Below are 18,733 nucleotides of genomic sequence, written 5' to 3'. Positions count from 1 at the left end.
TGGGCTGTTGATTAAAACATGGCCTTGTAGATTTTCCTCATGTTTTTTATGTCTCTTCGAGATTCGTACCAGCCAGCTTAGGCCTGAAAATACTTTTATGGCCATATGTTGTACAGCAGCAACCTCCTGAAACACAGTAAGCAATGTGTGGATGTGCTTCACGTCCTCTGCTCTGCAGAGAGGGTGTCCCAGCCTGTCTGTCTGTCCGTGTGCTGCGGTGCTCTGGTCTGGGCTCTAATCCCACCACGCTGAAGCCCCTTGAAGCTGAAGCACACTGTGTGCTGTGCTGCTGGAGCACGGATTCCTGTGCTGGCTCACAAGCAAAAGCCAGAAAATTCAATTAATGCTGCTCAGCACGGTATCCTGGGGCTTCCCTTGGCTCAGACATCTCGGGAAGAGGTTTGGGATACAAATGCATTAACAGAGCCAGGTTGTTACAAATTGACTACGGATACTTGTAAAGCAGAAGAGCTGATGCTGCTCGAGCTCTGGCAGTAATAAACATAGTTCACTACTTATTCATATTAATTGCATTTGAGGTTTATGGCCTGTTAAATGCTGTTGTTCCAGAGCTCCCCGGAGAGCTCGCTGGGGCTGCTTTCCCCAGCGGGGCGGGGGGCTCGTCCGCTCCCCGCAGCCCCCGCCTGCTGCCCTCCGGGGAGCCCGCCCGCGCAGCGGAGCTCCGGAAGCGCCCTTCGTGCACCACAGAGCTCACCCTGCCGCCGCCGCGCCCCGGCCTCCGCTTTAGCGCGCCCGCCCGCCCCCTCGGAGCCGCACTTCCCGCGTTGCGTTGACGTGGTGGGCGGGGCGGGGCCCGGCCCGGCGGCAGCGGCGCAAGATGGCGGCCACCACGGGTGCGGGTGAGCGGCGCGGGGCCGGGTGGGGGCCGGCCGGGCCGCTTCTCGCCGCGGGGCTGCGCGACCCCGCGGGGGCGGCCGGGGGCCCGGCTGGGGGTGTCGGTGCTGGAGGGGCAACGGCGGGCGCTAGGCCGGGAGGCGCCCGGCGGAGGGGCGAGGGCGGCGGCGGGGGAGGGGGCGGTGGCGGTGGCGGGGCCGGCCCGAGGGGCGCGGTGCGGCGCGGAACCGGCTGCCGGCCGCGGGAGTGGCGGGGCCGGGACACGCTGCTTCGCCGCGGCTGCCGGGCGGGCCCGCGGGCACCTTCCCGGGGGCTGCCGAGGCCTCGTGGTGTGAGCGGCCCCGGCGGGGCGAGTGCGGCCCGGGCCGGGCGGGGAGCGGGGCCAGGCCGGGCCCCGCGGGAGGGCCGCCCGGTCCTGCTCTGTCTCGTCCCGTCCGGGTCCCCACGGGAGGTCTGTCCTGTCCGGCTCCCCGCGGGCCCGCCCCGGGGCGCGGCGACGCGCTGGGCCCCCCGGGCTGGAGCCCGCGGCCCCGCGCGGTGCTGGGGTGCGGAGCCCGGACCCCGCGGCCCGGCGGCGGCCGAGCCCCCCGGTGCCGGGCCTGGCGGAGCCGCCGTGCGGGCGCTTCTCTGTCCGTCCTGCCGCTCTGGGCGGCGGGGGTGGCCAGAGTGACCCTGCGGTGTCAGCGGCCGCTGGGCAGGGACCGGGGTTACGTGGGTGAAATGAGCTGCTGTAAAAATCCTTGTCACTAATAGTGCCTTCCTGTTACATCAGAAGGATGCAACTTCCTTGTCAGTACGTGTCTGCTTCGAGAAGTCAGTATATTTTTTGTTCACCTTTAAAATTGCTCCTTGCCTGCTTCGAGTAGTTAAACAAACTCTATATTTACATTTATCATCACACATTAAACAAAAATACTGCAACTAGGTTTCTGAATGTGATTTTTCCCACTGACATCCTCTTGGACAGATGAAATAAATGAGTTTCGCTTCTGTTTAGTCAGTTTCATTTTCCTGGTTTGATAAGTCCCTATAGGGTTTCAAATGTGCCACTGTAATGCTTATTTTCAAATCGCTTCCTTTGCAGTTTAAATCTGAGTTCACCAGAAGAGTTCAGTGCTCTTGAAGGTACAGGAATGTTGGGTTTTTTTGTTTACAGGTGCTCTGTTGATAGCCTCTTTCAACTTTTAAGAAGAGCCATCACAATGCAGATAATTCATGGCATAAAGTTTACAAAAACACTTTTAAAATGCAGTAGATGCTGTCCTGAGAATTATGATTTACGGATCCACGTTTGAATGTACCTGGTTGTGAGGTGCTGGAACGCTTGATTAAAATACACAGAAAAGGTAGTGGAGCCTTCTTGCTCCTCTTATGTCACATCATTCTGGCCGCCATGCCTTCCTCGTAATGCTTTGAAGATGCTGACTTTTCATTTTGTGATTGGCTGGGAGAACAAGGCAAATATTTTCTTTTCAAGCCAGTGCAGCTTCGTGAATGAATTGTCTGGGTGGTCACGGAGGGGTGTGTGTCCAAAGGGACGTGGGCTGCGGCGACCCAAAGCTGGTCCAGCGGCGCAGCCTGCCTTTTGCGGCGGGCAGTGTCTGTGATAAGCTGTCGTTAACCCTCATCTGCTAGCCGCATTGTGTCTTTGGGGTTGCTTCCTGGTGTTTCCTGGATTTCCAAAAGCTGTCTGGTGGTCGGTGCTGGAAGCGTGGAGCAGCCTGCAGCCAGGCGCGTGTGAGCTGCGGCCTCGGTGTCTCGTGTCTGCAGCGAGGGCATCTGGCGGGCGCTGTGCTCCAGCGGCTCCTCACATCCCCTGTGTGTGACTGCTGCTGGGAGGAAAGAAGAAAATTCAGTGTGTGACTTACACTTTTAACAGCGAACCCTAAATTCGATGCGGGAGAACCTGCAGCTGTAAATCATAGGCTGCCCCACCAGCAGCGCTCTGCGTTTTCTTGTCGCGTCAGTGAAGGATGGAGATTGTCCTCTTCTGAGAAAGAGAACACCCCGGTGTGCAGGTCCTGGTGGCACTGCAATGCAGTTTGTGTGGTTCCTTCTTGAGGCCGTGCTGAAGGCATTGCCTGGCACACACAGGCAGCCTGGAAATGACACCTTGTTTGCCACTGCTGATTGATTCACTGTGGGGCTTTGGGCAGCATCTTTACTCATACGTAAAACACATTTTGCTGATACATGTTTCATTGAATCTTATTGTATTCATATTCACTTATAAAACACTTGAATGTGTTTGATATAATGAGTTTATAGTGGTTCAGCAGAGGAGCTTAAACAGAGTTTGAGGGTGAAAGATGCTCGGTCTTTCTTTAAAACGAGCTACTGAGTCAGAGGAAGAAATGGTAGCAAATGTCCCTGTCAGTCAGAAAAGTCATAAGGCTGGTCTGGGCATTAGACAGGTAAGCCTTGTGTTTGTACAAACACCCAAAGTGTGTGCGTCCGTCCTTCAGACTGAGGTGTGCGCAGGGCCGCTGCGCTGGCTCAGGCACCGGCGGCGCTCCAGCCGGGGAGTCACGGGTGCCTCAGGGGCTCGCGTCCTCTCTGCCCCCCAGGGAGACTGGGCTGCGTGGGCTCTGTGTTCCAGCTGGACTGCAGGGGCTTGCTCCACCTCGCTGGCCTGCAGACTCCAGTATTACAGTGGGCAAAACCTGACCACGTTGGCCCGTGGAATCCTGTCGTTCTAACGTTCATCCCGGGAAAGGTTTAACATCCTCGTTTGACCCACTCTTCTCTCTTAAGTCCATTTAGAGGGTCTGTTGCAGGGCTGTGGGAGACGCTGCATTTACCGACAGCCTGGAAGAACCGAGTAGCAAAATCATTTGCCCAGATTTAAGTTATTCAAAGCGAAGAACTCCAGGACCATTCATTAGGTCAACCGGTATGATAGCACTGATGTACGCGTTTTGATGTTGCTAACAGAGAGAGGAGCTCAGATTGGTTTTAGTACAGTACATTAAAAGTATGTACTTGTAGCTGTTGGGGGACCCCTAACGTCACTGTAAACTCAGACTCAGGCTTGTGAGAAGCAAATGAGACATTACAATGCAGAAGAAACTGCGCGTTGAAGGATGTGGAAGGTGCATCCTGCCTCTGCAAATGGCCCGTGATGTCTCCTGTGGAGCGCACTGCACACGAGAGTCATTGTTATCTCCAAATAAATATCGCCAGCCACCAAGTACTGAGTCTGTAAGTAAAATACTCCAGGGTAGGGACAAAGAAATTGAAGAGGAACTGGGAAGATAAATTCTGCCTTCTTAGATAAGATGGAATAAGGAGTGTATGAAAGAGCAGGTGCTAAAGGAGCTGATGGCAGAGCTGCTTTGTTTATTGTAATGCGAGGGTGCAGTAGCTTAAATATAAATAGTTCAAAACTTACAAAATGATACTTGGTTGAATCTTTTGATGTATAATGATATAAATTACGTAAGATATTTGAAAAATGCTATTCTGGGTGAGAACTTAAAATGATTCATTAGGGTATTAAATAAGTAAGTAGGTACGGATCATAGAAGATGAATACTGACAAATTTTGTAAAGTGCAGGAAGGTTGGGATTTTCAGATGGTAAGGGAGTTTTTTAACTGTTGCAAGTCAAGACTCTGTGATGGGTTTTTCCCTGGGGAGAATTACTGTAAAGATTGGAAAAGATGTAGTGAGGGCTGAATATCAAATACACAAAAACAGCCAACAGAAGGGGCTTTAATATATTAAGCAACAGCGGTGTTTAAAGCTGTTGGATTTCAGTTCACCTGAGTTAGTGTAAATCAGGAGCTAGTACAGGAAGCAGAATTAAAATTGACCTGAAAGGCCAGTTTGATAAGTTGCCTGTTATCGATGAAGATGTCAAGGAACTTTCAGCAAAAAGATGATTCCTCTTTTTAGAGCCCCTAACGAGTGAGGTGCATTTTCTGCATGCTTTCCTGAGGTGTCCCGTACCGTATATTTATGCGTCAGTCCTGAAAATAAATGCTTGTAATTGGATTTCACTTTAGAAAGAAAGGAAAAAAAGGATTCTTGGGGTTTTGGTGAGAGGTGGATATTCTGTGCTGACACTGATGAAGAAGATTCCAGAAGAGGATCTACTCTCAGAGGCACATTGGTTTCACTGTGCTCTTCTCAGCTTGGTGAGGTTTCTGTATTTGTCATTGCTTCCACTGTACAGCTGGGGAAGGGTGTTGGTTTTAACTCGTTAGAAGCAGACGGTGTACTGCACGTGGATGTAGGTTCAAGATGAGAACAGCCCTGGACTGGTAAGGTCACTTTTACAGCTCTTGTAAGACGCGTTCAAGGATGTGTCTGTGTGTCTTGAGTGAGATACGCTGAAGATGTATCTCACCCCAGAGTGCTGTGAGATCTTTGAAAGCCCAAGTTAGCTTGTAACTGTTTTCCAGGAATAATTCTTAGTGAGCAGGCCGTGCCCAGCCCCTGTGTCCTCATTTCGACGTGGTGTCTGGGAGCTGGGCCGGCTGGCTGTGGGGCCGTGGGAGCACCGTCCAGGGTGACATTTGTGACAAGGAAAATGGAAGGTCCTGGTCCTGTTTGGAGGCAGAAGAGCATGTCACCCAAAGCCCAGCAGCTTCTTAACTGTGACTTTAAACTCTGTAACGCATCCTGACTTGCTGGAAATCTCAGTCTGTGGTTTAGTTTTGTTCTCTAGTTTGCCGCAAGAATATTCGGTGAGCTGGTGTGCGGGGCTGAGGCTTCACAATGTGTGTTTACTACAAGGGGAATTTTTAGAAGGTCCGTACAAACCTGTGTCATTGGAGATCTTACTTTGTCAGTAGAGTTATAATTTAGCTTTCCTAGCTTTGCTATTGTGATTAATAGTAAATATCTCCTTTTGCTCTGAAATGTTTTATCAGTTCCATTTCTGGGAGTATTTCTGTGCAGTCAGGCAAGCTGCAAGTGAAGTAATTATCTAGATACTGTATTTTTGTATCAAATGAAGCTACTATTTGAGAGTCTTCTTGAACCATAGCGAAGCTAAATCAAAATGCATAACTGAAAGTACTTTCGACAACCTGATTGCTTTTTAATTGCCTCTTACTTTATTTAGGTTTACTTCTGTTAAATGAAGGACTTTTAGAAAAACAGGTTGGTTTGGTTGCTGCCTTGAAGGTCTCCATTGCTACACCGAAAAGATTATGCAAGGTATTTATTGGGCAGTGGGAGGAGGACACGCGGCGTGGTCACGGCTGTGTCAGCCAGCGCTGGACACGTCCTGACTCTGAACGTGCCGTGGTTTAGCCGTGGGAGTTATTGGGGAGATGCTGTGGGTGCTTAGAGCAGATCAGATCACTTTCTAGGAATCCTGGTGGACAGCAAGTGTGACGATGATGATATGTTTGCATACGACCACAAGCGATAAAGCCGCTGTGGTTGCTGAGGTCGGGGTCCCAGCAGGATGTGGTAGCTGACCATGAGTGCTCCAGGCCACGGCAGGAGATGGGCTTGGCTTAATGGCTTCATGCATCTTTCCAGGCTGACCAGAAGAGTGGATCTGGTCTTTTATTCTGCCCTGCTTAAGGGTAGGTTATTTAGAAATTATTTGAGGCATTTGTGATCATTTGGCCGTAGTCTTTTATGTGTGTGTGCGTGCGTTTTTCTTCCTGTTGAATCTCCTGAGAACGTGTTGGGGAGGGAGCTGAATTACCACCTTTAATGTGACTCTGAACTTGTGCGGTGGCTGAGGTGCTGCTCTTCCTCGTTATACCCCTGCGCTTTAGGACAGGGCTAAAACAGTTTTATCTCCCATAATAATTTTCTGTGAAGTGCATAAAAACTCACATACATGTGCTTCACTTCTCACACCTCCCTTTACCACTGGTGCTGCTGTAGGGCTCACAAGTGAGCAGCTGCTGGGGAATTAATAGTCATTTATGTTAACTTGTTCTGTGAGATAGGAGACAGCGCACAAGCCAGCTATCTGTAGACCTCAGACTTGTCAGGGAACTGTAAAATCCTGTGTGACTCTTTTATGGCTCTGATTCATGCTGAATCAGAGCAGCTGTATCTGGGGAGAGCTCGGGAATACAGTTGCCTTCTCTTGCCGCGAGGTTGTAAAGCCAAGCCTAGCTCTGCTTAGCAAATGTCAGCATTAAGGCTGCCTTTCAGCCTTGGTTGTGGCCTCCTCAAATATATGCGAGATGATGTAATTTTTAATTAGATGATCACTTGATGATCCTCAGGCAGGATTCCAGCGCCACTCGGTGAACAGGGTGTGTGATGCTCAGGGGAGGGGTAGGTGGGCAATGCTGTTGGTGTCCTTTGTGTCTGCTTACCATAAAGCTGATTCCTCCTAGCTTGTTTAGAATCACTGAATCATTTTGCTTGGAAAAGACCTTTAGGATCACCAAGTCCAAACACTAACCTAATGCTGCCCAGTCCACCTCTTTGTTTTGGTCTAAGTGAGTATCAGTTTGCACCAGTGATGGATATGAAGTAGTACTACCAAGTACTGAAGTACGGAGGCTGAGATGATGCCTGTTAAGCACGGTGACTGTGTGGTCGAGAAGGCAGAGTATTTTTCAGCAGCACGACACATCCGAGTCAAGTCTTCTGCTGGCTTCAGCTTATTGTTTCTGCAAGCGGGTTTCTAATAATAGTCACGGACGGTTTCCTTTGCGGCATCACCTGCATTGTCGAAGAGCTGCTGTGTCAGACCAAAGGGTGGAGTTCACCCCCCAGAAGACCTTTTCTTTGTCTCTTGTTTGTCCTTCTCCCCGGGCTGTTTCTTCCCCCGGGTGCCAGCAGGCAGGGCTGAAGCCCAGACAGCAGCTTCAGACACGGCACAACCTGAGTCCTTCCCCATCACCAGCTCCCCCGTGGATCCACTGCAGCACAAACCCTGAAATAGGTTGTGTGAGTGTAAGTAAAGGTGGTACCTTGGCCTTCAGCTCGTACTCGTCCCGTCCCCCAGCTCTCTCATCCCCTGCCTTGGAGCTGGGCTGCTCTGTTCTCTGCCACCCCTGTCTAGAGCATGGAGAGCGTTGGGAACAGAATGAAAAATGGGGTGGCTGATCTGTCATGATTCAGGTATGAATGGCATATGTGAACCTTTGTATGCCCAAGGTACACAAGATACGTACTTTATGCTTTTAAGACTTACTGGGAGTGGAAACACTGTTTTTTTTGTGTGGGGGAGTGGCAGTGGTCACCAAGAGGTCCTGCTGCCACCGAGGGGCTGGGGCTCGGTTAATCTTATGGCGATGGCTTCACCAGCCCCAACTGACTCATTTCCTTTCACAGCCAAAGATCTGTATTACTCAGCAGCCACGGTAGCAGCTCAGCCTCGCTGCGGGTTGAAGGTGCAGATTTGGCCTGGGCTTGTGTTTGAGTCGCGCTTGGCAGCCCCCGACGTGCGGTTTGGTGTCCGCTGTGCGGGTCTGGCGTCTTCTGTGGCCACTTTTCCCATTCCAGGTTTCTCTTCCTACTGTTTCTACAGCTGTGTTATTGAATTGTATTTCCCCAGAACATTCTTGATTGTGTTAGACACGTATCAAACTGACCAACCAACTAATTCCTTTAGTAAGTTGCTTTTTTGGTTTATTTTATGCTTGTTTGTAATGGTCTGCACCGTGCGCTGCTGGGGAAGCTCCGCTCCGGTGCCTGCAGCACCAGTTCCCCCTCGTTCCCTGCCCTTGGTGTCTGCAGTTGTTTCTCTCTCGTATTCTCACTCCTCTCTTCAGCTGCAGTTCCGTGGGTTTTTGCCCCTTTCGTAGCCACCTTATCCGCGAGGCACAGCCACCGTCTCCGCTGGGCTCGGCCGTGGCCGGCGGTGGCTCTGTCGTGCAGCCGGTGGCACTGGCTCTATGGGACATGGGGGAAACCTCCAGCAGCTCCTCGCAGAAGCCACCCCTGTAGCCCCCCGCTGCCAAAACCTTGCCATGCAAACCCAGTACGAAAGAGAAGTGGTGGCCTGGAGTGCAAGTATGTTCTATGGTGCCTGAGCTGCAGATATGTTGAAGAAGAATAAGCCAAGTCCCTTGTGGCCTGGCTTCGGGATCCTCCTTTGCTGCTGGCTTAGTGTGCGACCTTGGGTATGCCGTTGTTGCCCATTGATGTAATGAGGATAAGACATTTTCCTGGTTTGCTGTTCATTTTGAGGATAAACGTACCAGCCGTTCCGAAGTGCTGAAATTCCTTGGTGGCAGAGGTCAGAAGTACAAAGGATGCTATTGCTGCTGACAGAGCCCACTTGAATTAACTTCAGATTAACCTACTAACGTTATGAAAGGGTTTTATTTGCTTTGAGAGGTATTTTTAAAAGCTCTGAGTGAGTTGAATGATGTCAAGCCTTTCATGGTGTCATTTTGTAGAATCTTCTACATTTTTATACTGTATCATATAGACAAGTGCTAATTAGAGCTCCACAATACCGTGTGTATCTGTGAACGGACAGAGATTGCCTTTCATTGTGTTGCCTGCGCTAATATCAGCCTGTCAGCCTTCCAGCCTGTTCAGTTGTAAAATCCAAGCTAAATATGGGGTTATCTTTCCGTAGCGTTGAAATATTGTCATTCAAAAAGTAGTGATATTTTTATGTTTTTACCAAAAATGCTTTCTGTAGAATGACCAAAAGTGTCGATGAAGTTACTCTGGCTTTATTTCTTTACTGTATTTCTCAACTCAAAATATTTTTCGGATTGTTTTCAGGAGTAAAAGTTCCTCGTAATTTTCGTCTGTTGGAAGAACTGGAAGAAGGTCAGAAAGGCGTCGGTGATGGGACGGTTAGCTGGGGCCTTGAAGACGATGAGGATATGACACTTACAAGATGGACAGGAATGATTATTGGGCCTCCAAGAGTAAGTATCCGTTAAATAGTTAAATAGTACTGTTACTTGTTTTTCTTCCCCCTTTTCTTGCCTTAATCTGACCACTGAAGTAGAAAATAAACACAACACCAATGAGTGAAAAAACACTTCAGCAAGTGATTTATGTTGAAGCTTCAAGGTCAATGTAACAATGGCTTTCATGTATCTATATGTCTTTTTGATTATAATTTGGAATATTTTTAGAGCCTTTCTCTGGGTAGTTCTGTTACATGTCTGCTTTGTATTTACAGATTCATTAAGACCTAACTTTAGAGATTCCGGGATTCTAGTGTCCTGTGCTCTTGAATACAGCAAAGTTTGAAATCCTTTGGCTAGTGAGATGGAGCTGATGCAGGTAGAACGTGGATGTTTTGTTCAGTACTGCTAGTCTTTCTCCCATTTCTTGTTGAGTTTATGGGCTGGTTTTTATTGCAGCAGTACTGACTTGCTCTCGTAGAGTTTCAGCTAACTCGGGAAACTCCCATTTTAATGAATTCAATTCCTTCTTCAAATGTTCTCACCCTGAGCAGTTTCTTATAATGCTACCGGTTGTTGTGGTGGTATCGTCGTGTTGTCTTCTCCCCCAAAACCCTACTGAACTGTGGGTCTCCACTTTTGTAGCGAACTTGAGGACTTGTGCATTGTCTATATGCATTTATTCTAAAACCACCGCTAGTCTGTTCTCTCCAGTTTCACCCTGTATCTCTGCCGTTTCCGTAACATCCTTACCATGGAGGGCGAGTAGCCGATGCTCCTTCCCGCAGTAGATGTTGTCTTCTGTATCCGGCCTCAGCATGACTTTTCCATAATCCCAGTGTTCTCAACCTATTACATGGAAACCATTACAGAGCTGTGTGTCTCTACTGTATCAGTTGCCTTTTCTGGCGTACAGTGAGGTTGTACAAGAATTTACGTTCTAACATTACACGTGCAGTGTTGTCTATCTCATCCAGAAGTTTTGTTCACTTTTTGTCGGCCACTTTTAACATCTCCCCATTCACGATCATTTTGTCTGTTTATGATATGTCCAAATCATTTTCTAGAACAGCACTTGATTTTCGAACATTAGGAGAGCGTTAATGAGCCTGCATTAATGAAGAAAGCTCACTGTGTGCATACGCTTTATGGAAAATTTGAGCACACTCGAAATCTAATTTAGAAAATTAACTAGAAACTGAACTGTGCAGAGAGGCGTGTGCTGACTCGTCAGCAGTGACAGGAACTTGTAGGTTGTAACTGTCCCAAGTGATTCAGCTGTGCCGCTTTTGTCTTCCTAACACTCTTACACATAGAAACTTTTCCCAAAAGTATCTTTGGCTTCTTTTGAGCTTATTGCTTGAAAGCAACAGGCTGTATTGAGAGACATTCGGCGAACTTTGGGTCATTCTTGTTTGCTAAGTGACTGTCCTGCTTTTAGCACTGCTTATACTCACTTATTACCATTTTTTTTCTTAATAGGATGAGGGAATACTGGTAAATATTGGTAGAAAGCAGTTGTGCTTGTAGCAGGTGGAAGAATCGTACGTTGGGCATTCCAGAGGGAAAAACGCACCGTGGTGCAGAGTGAGATGGGTGCTGCTGCGCGTCCCTGCTGCCGAACACGGGCTCCTGCTGCTCCTTCCCGGGCTTGCTGCGGGTGGTTCTGCAGCCCGTGGTTCATCTTGTTTGTACAAGCTATTTAGAAACGCTGGCACAGTCACAACTTCAGCTTTATCGGCGCAAATTTTATATTGGCCGTAGACATACGCACAGTCAAAGCTTTCCATCCTCTGGTCTCCGTGTGGTGCTGCTGTTTGCAAAGCCCCTCAAACCCGTGGGAAGCTCTGGGCTGCTCGCCGCGCAGGGACACGACGCGCAGGGACGCGCAGGGACACGACGCGCAGGGACACGACGCGCAGGGACACGACGCGCAGGGACGCGCAGGGACGCGGTGCCGGGGCCTGGGCAGAGCTGACCGATTACTTTCTTTCCCCAAAACTTTGTGACAGCGTTCCGTTTGTCACCGGCCTGGCTCTGCACCTGCACAGACGAGGAGCAGCTCCATCAGAAGCCAGTTCTGATGTTTTTGATAGTGTTCTGCATCAAAATGCTCATCAATATTACAGGACATACTAAGATGTTCAAGGGGTGTAACAGGCCCTTGAAAGGCATTGCACTGAGTTTTATATTGATAAGTTTTTGTACATCGAGCAGCTTTTCTTAAGATGCTGGTGGCGCATCGTGCTTTGCTGCCGTGGGCGAGCAGGAGCTGCTGGCTGCTCCTGGGCTTCTGCGCGCACGCGTTCCCCTGGATCTTTCCTCATGGTCGCTGCCCTTTGAGTTTAATCTTCATTGCAATGTTGAGGGTGCAGGAAAAAGGGTCAGAAGCCCTAACGTGTAACACTGTTACCGCGGTGGGGACAAAGTGGTGACGCTGTTTGAACCAGGATGTGCTCTGCAAGGTGTTGAATCTCGGGGGTTCCCCTCTCTGACAGCTGCCACACTGGTTTATCGCCACCCCGTATTCCTAAAATGCGGCTCTAGGACAGGCCGACTTTACACAGTTGCCCGAGCTAAAGCTGTGCCTTCAGTTTCAAGGTAGTGTGTGATTAGTACACTGATAAATCAAAGCTGCTTTATGAAGACTGGTTGAAAAGTAGTTATCTGAGCGATGTGATGATTTAAAAAATCGTTTCAGTTGGTGAATGGGAAGCAATGCCAGTTTCATTCTTTATATGAAAATGTGATGCTTAAAAGACCAGTAGAATTTATGACCTTGAAGAGATAACATTTGATACTCTGAGTATTAGAAAAGGTACCCAAAACAGAGGTAGCCAGTGTAGCATATATCTTATCGTTAGTAGTTTACGTGTCCCGAAAGCTCCCGTTGTTTTAAGCAGATGCTCACAGAACTGCCTGATGTGATTCTTCCTCCCTTTCTTTTCCCCTCAGACAATTTATGAAAACAGAATATACAGCCTTAAAATAGAATGTGGGCCTAAGTATCCAGAAGCACCTCCATTTGTACGATTTGTAACAAAAATTAATATGAATGGAGTAAATAGTTCTAATGGAGTGGTAAGTTTTTTGGTTTTATTCGTTTTAACGTGCAGTTTCAAATGAATGTTGTGATTGTACTTCCAGCTTGCTTCACTACTCATTGCTTTTGCTTTGAGGAGAAGGAAAGGGGGGTAGAAGGGAGGTGCATGAGCCGAGTGTGTTCTGAAATCAAAACGCAGAATTGACTTTTCCTGCCCTTTTGCAGCTCACAAATAGTCGCGTGATGTGGGGATTTGTTACGCTTTAGGAAACCGCTCGCTTGCTTTTGCTCTCTGCGGTGTCAGACTGTGTCAGATCTTAGCTGGAGGGTGTGTGGGGAGTCCCGTGTGTAACGGATCCGTTCTGACCCACGTGGTTTTCTTGTCTGTTTTAGGTGGACCCCAGAGCCATATCAGTCCTAGCAAAATGGCAGAATTCTTATAGTATCAAAGTTGTTCTGCAAGAGCTTCGGCGTCTAATGATGTCTAAAGAAAATATGAAACTTCCTCAGCCACCCGAAGGACAATGTTACAGCAATTAAAACAAACAAACAAACATGCCCCCTTATTCAATTTAAGCTGTCTTCATTTTCCACAGTAGTAAATTTTCTAGATGCATCTTGTAGACCTCAAAATACTGGAAAGGAAGTTCCCATTCAAAGGAAGTTTTTCTTGAGATACTGTAAATGATACTAATTTTTTTTTTTGTTTTTCATTTTAAATATAAGTTGTGCTATAACAAATAATCCTGTTGTGTAACCACTGTCCACATAGCTGAACTGCTGGTATCAGGAAAAGTCTATTTAAGTTTATTACTGTCAAGACCAGTGTGGCACATCTGACTTAACTGTGAACGCATACGTCCCACAATCACCCGCTGCGCGTCTGGCCTGGGTTTGGGCTTTTGTTTGGTTTTGTTCTTCTGTCTTTTGCAATAGAGTCGAAGCTCAGGGCTATTTATTAGAGTGAACACAAAGGTTTTTGCTTCCAGTACGACGCTGGGCTTTACGGACTACTAATGGGGATGTGTGCTAACCTGGGTCATCCCTCCCTTTGTGCTATCTCTAGTAAAGGCTGAATGTGACTGTGCTCATTTTTGGGTTTTTTTGTTATGTTTTTTAATGCCCTGCTCATCCGGGGCGAGCTTTCCTTCTTCCCTTCGGCCAGGGCCTAGATTGTACTTCTCTTCCTGGTCCCCCTCACCAGTGACGTGGGGTTGGGTGAGGGATTCAGGATCTTTCAATCTCTTCCCCCTTCCCCTCTTTTTAGCGGGGGTGCTGCTTTCTTTTTGCCCCTCTTTGTGACTCTTCTCACCCCTGCGCGCCGGGGGCAAGCGTTGGGGCAATAACTTGACGTGTTCCTTCCTGCTTCTCACATTTTGGTTTTGCAACAGATTTAGTCTTCACCAGCCTGGGAAACAAGAGTATCTGTTGTGCTCGCACACCTGGATTTTCCCTGTCCCCCAGCACCGCTGCCGCACCGCCAAGCTGCCCGGGGCCCGTGGCGTTAGATAGGCTTTGGCATGGGGAAAAGAGCAGTCATTTACCAGGATCGCCCAAACCTTCTGCTGCCAAACTTCAAACGGGGAAACTCCGCACGTAGAGATTCCGAACACGCTCTCCAGCTCTCTCATAGTTGTATTTTGGTGCTTTGGATTGACCTAAGAATGTTAATTAATGAAATGTTGCACTTACGTTTGGCCCTTCTAAAGATGTGACGACTACAGACAAATCAGTGCAGTAGATCTTATTAGGATTCTGTGAGTCTTGGAAGAGAAACCTCTTCAGTGACGATTTTGGGGAGATGGTGCGTACAGCAGATTGAGGACCTTAATTGGCTTTGCATCCTGGCAAATCACTGCCTTTTCTGGTTTACTGTTTGGACCACTAACTGCTGAAATGTGGATGCAAGCTCACATACAACCGACCTAGTGTGTCCTGGGTTCTACCACAGATTCAGTGTTTGTGTAAAAAAATTTAAAAAAGAAAAAAAAGGAACAATAAAGACATTTTAAAGCAGCAGCTATCAAGTCAATGAACAATTGATGTTTCCATTAACTCTTTTGAGGAAAATATTAGTTGTAAGGATTTAACATCCTCTGTAATTAAAGTTTAACATAACAGTATTCCATAAGCAGCCTTTTTATTGTATCAGACCATTGCCTGATTTTAATATAATAAAACGTGTGCATTAATATTATAAGGCTTTAATTGTATTTATGTTAAGAATTTTGATCCCTTATGGAATTCTTGATTTGTTGGAAGTATCTTCCTACAGATCACGTTTAGCAAGCAGCGTGTGAACCGCTGGCGAAAGGCAATTGGCTTCATCCAGCTGCTGCTGCTGCGCCAAGGAGGATGGTTAGTTTTAGTTTAACCTCAGGCTCGCATAGGCTGGGCAGCCGGTGACGTTACGCGGTGCTGAGGAGCTGCTGAAGCGGATCTGTGGGTACGGTGCGATCTGCAGGTGCCGTTGTTGCCGTCACCTTTGTGTGCTGTGGTCCCGAGGAGATCGAGTCCCTGTACAGTTGCGTGTTACGCTGTCCGCCAACTGCAAGGAGAACTTCACAACCTCAGATTGTACCTGTTTTCCCTCAAACAGTGGAGCATAAAGAGCTCACCGTCTCTCCAAATCCAGATAGAAGCGGGGCTGTGGAATTTTGGCCTTGCCGAGTGGGAAGTGTTTCTGCTTCAGAGGATGCCGGAGGTCCCCGCTGTGCGTTCGGCGCGGCGCGGTGGTGACACGAGGTTCTTCTGGGTCGGGAATGGCAAAGGGAATGACCATTTCTTGTGAACCTTTGTGAAACTTGCTGCTGGCTTCTCACCCAAAATACAACTCAGTCCTTCGGTAGCTCGGAGCGTATCTATGAAGACAATGCGACTGATACTTTGTCAGCATCGTGTGTGCGTCTTTATTTAAAACAGCTTAATATCTAAAGATGTCAAATGGGAATGGGAACAGTGCTTGATAACTATGGCGTGCTGCTCGATGATCTCTGGTTTCAGAGCTGTTGTAAGAGTGCCCTTGCCCCGGGCAGGAGGACAATGGTTGGTGCATGTTTGGGGCCTCCCACAATCTTTGTATTTGAAGTAATATTTTTGAAACTGTTTTGCTTTGTGAGTTCCACAGGTCGGAGCACCGCAGGCTGCCGGGGCCGCGCGGCGCCGGGGGCTGCGCTGGTGTGAGCCGCGGTCCACAGCGTCTGCCATGCGAAATTGGGTGGTACGTCCAAAAAAAGGGTCCAGTGTAAATGTTCTCCCCTGAACACGTCGCTGCTCCCGCGCGCCGCTGCTCCGCTCGCAGCCAAAAACAATGCAGTAAAAGTCAGCTGCCATTGAACCCACGTGTTGTAGTTTTGTCGGTGTATGCGACCTACAGCCTACGTAGTGGGGGAGACCGGTCGTCCCACAGCTTGATTGCTTGTTCTATGCTTTGGAAATGAGGTGGGGAAGTGAAACTGTGTCTGACCTGTGCTTGTCCTGCCTCTGGTAGCGTAAAGGCAAAGTGTTCAGCTGATGCCTGCTGACCTCAGTCCATGTCCTGAACCAGAGAAGGATAAGAAGGGACAGTAAGTAGAGTAAGTGTATTGACCATGAAATAAATGCTGTTCCTTGTGGAGCAGGAGCTGCTGGAGGAGACTGGTCTGAGCAGATCGCCCGGCGGCTTCTGCAGAGCTTGTAGGAGCCACCCCGTGCCAGAGGGACCCGACAGCCACTGACACCCCTGTGAAACCCCTCACCTCTCCAGTGACACCCCAGTGACACCCCTCACCTCTCCAGTGACACCCCAGTGACACCCCTCACCTCTCCAGTGAAACCCCAGTGACACCCCTCACCTCTCCAGTGACAGCCCAGTGACAGCCCTGTGACACCTCTCACCTCTCCAGTGACAGCCCAGTGACAGCCCTGTGACACCCCTCACCTCTCCAGTGACACCCCTCACCTCTCCAGTGACAGCCCAGTGACAGCCCTGTGACACCCCTCACCTCTCCAGTGAAACCCCAGTGACACCCCTCACCTCTCCAGTGACACCCCTCACCTCTCCAGTGACAGCCCAGTGACACCCCTCACCTCTGCAGTGACAGCCCAGTGACAGCCCTCACCTCTGCAGTGACAGCCCAGTGACAGCCCTCACCTCTGCAGTGACAGCCCAGTGACAGCCCTCACCTCTGCAGTGACAGCCCAGTGACAGCCCTCACCTCTGCAGTGACAGCCCAGTGACAGCCCTGTCCTGCCAGGCTCCCCTGCCGTGGAGCTGCTGTGTGCTCGCCCTGGCAGACGGCAGAGGGAGCCAGCGGGCTTTGCAAGGCCGGCGTCTGAGTAAGGTGCAAATGCTGCTCGTTTTAAACCTCAAGTCCTCTTTTTGTATTTATCATTAATCAATTTCAGTTTTAAAAGCCTGTTTGTCACGGCTTTCTCGCTCTACAGGCATTAACTTGCTAGGGGGAAAACCAGCACTGCAGTGAGATCTTAACTGTTAACAAAGACTAACTGTTGTTTGCTTCTTGCTTTATTGTATGTAGGGAGTATATGCTTAAATACGCCTTCTCCGTGCTCTTACCACTGCTTGCTCTGAACGCTTGATCTCGGTGCTGCCTGCGACACGGCCAGGCAGGTGCCACGTGGAGGAGTTAAGCCGGGTTTAACAAGGGAAACAAACCGGGGGAGGTGCGGTGGGCGCACTCTCACTCCTTTGCCAAACACCCATCTTTGCGGAGTCTTGCCAGAGCCGCGGGAGCTGTTTGTGGTTTACCCGTTTGCGGGAACTGGCCCTTAGGTGTGTGAGGTCGGGGCTTTGCCGACAGGACAGCGTCTCCTACGTCAGGAAACAGCACCGTGAATTCAATACTTTTTTCAACCTGGCAACCGTCTCACATGGAAACAAGGGAGTTCCAGTTCTGCACATACCTGTAAATATGCGTCTGCTCCAAGTTCGCCCTACTTTCGAGCTGAAAGAAAGTGAAGAGATTTTGATGGTGATATTCTCAATATCTCTTTTTTTTTTTACACATTATTTTAGATTTAAGACTTTTTCTGGTGGCTCAGAGTTTTCCTAAGTCAGTGGAAATTGCCGTGTTGCATCAATCTCTGGCTGGGGAGCTTCCCACGAGCATCCTGACCTTGCTGTTGACTAACATTCAGGTGCCTTAATATCCTCTCATTTGATTTGGTCTTGCTGTAGCAGATTGCTGGAGAATGGGCTTAACTTCTAAGCTTGTGAAGAGCCCCAGTGAAGTCAGATTGAAGTTAGGCGGACGTTTAAGTGCTTTGTTGGACCAGAGCCAGCATACTCAGCCTTTGCTAGGACAGGGACTTTTTTAGCCTTCATTGAGCATCTTCTTCCTAACCTTCCCTTCTTGGTGCTATGTCCTTGGTGCTTGTGCATTTACATTGTCCCTGATGTCTCCCACATTTGTTGTAACAACAACGCAGAGAGCAGAAGACCGTGTTGAAGATAAGGAGATAGGCTAGATGCTCATCATTTTATATCTTGTCACCTTTTCCTCCTTATCTCCTTTTAAATAAAGCCTGCAAAGGGTTTTCAGAAACGCGAGTCCTGTGCTGATTTCCTGGCAGGTTGTTGGTGGCTTTGCCCGGACACGTCTGGGCCCTGCAGTACCGGGTGACAGGAGGGGACACAACTGCCGGGTGGGCTGTCGAAAAGTCCCTTTCCCCTCTCCATTGCTCAACATTTGATACTTTTTGTTGTCTTGGCAGTCAAAGCTGAAGTTTCTTCTGGAAAAAAACACCAAGCAGGAGTTTTGGAAAGGAAGGGGAAGCGAACTTTTGAGCTGTCTGCATCAGAAGTGATGAGTCTGTTTTCCCTTCTATTTGCTGGTTTTATAGAGCTGCTCTAAAACCGTGTGTTCATATTGGTCTGATCGCGGTCTCCAGCTCTAGAGAGAGCAGGAATTTTTGTTCGCCTGCTTTCTGGGGCAGATTTGTGCTGATTTGTCGCACTGGGTGCGGGCAGCGCTGGGCAGGGTGAGGGATGTGCTGCTTCCCCCTCGGGGCCGGGGAAGCGCACAGTCACC

General features: G+C 49.0%; 1 protein-coding gene and 1 long non-coding RNA gene across 4 annotated transcripts; one reads left to right on the top strand and one right to left on the bottom strand.

Annotated features, from left to right (window-relative positions):
• Positions 1–714: 714 nt before the first annotated feature.
• On the top strand, positions 715–14,898 carry UBE2V1 (ubiquitin conjugating enzyme E2 V1). Of its 3 annotated transcripts, none has more exons than XM_065031819.1 (4): positions 715–860; positions 9,525–9,673; positions 12,614–12,739; positions 13,095–14,898. In XM_065031819.1, exons 1-4 carry the CDS (start codon positions 839–841, stop codon positions 13,239–13,241), a joined length of 444 nt encoding a protein of 147 aa, XP_064887891.1. In that variant the 5' UTR covers positions 715–838; the 3' UTR covers positions 13,242–14,898. The 3 variants fall into 3 exon arrangements, with proteins under 3 accessions (XP_064887891.1, XP_064887892.1, XP_064887893.1); XM_065031820.1 differs by having other exon boundaries at positions 763–854; XM_065031821.1 differs by lacking the exon at positions 715–860 and adding an exon at positions 5,931–6,020.
• A 1,475-nt stretch (positions 14,899–16,373) lies between these two features.
• LOC135575550 (uncharacterized) lies at positions 16,374–17,024 on the bottom strand. Its single transcript, XR_010466520.1, has 3 exons — positions 16,898–17,024; positions 16,621–16,737; positions 16,374–16,502 (listed from the first exon to the last, which is right to left on the bottom strand). It is a non-coding gene; the product is annotated as an uncharacterized LOC135575550 (long non-coding RNA).
• Positions 17,025–18,733: the final 1,709 nt, after the last annotated feature.

The sequence above is a fragment of the Columba livia genome, chromosome 16 (assembly GCF_036013475.1).
Source record: "Columba livia isolate bColLiv1 breed racing homer chromosome 16, bColLiv1.pat.W.v2, whole genome shotgun sequence".
NCBI lineage: Eukaryota > Metazoa > Chordata > Aves > Columbiformes > Columbidae > Columba > Columba livia.
The sequence above is the reverse complement of the archived record's forward strand: the minus strand, read 5'-3'. Positions and strand labels throughout refer to the sequence as shown.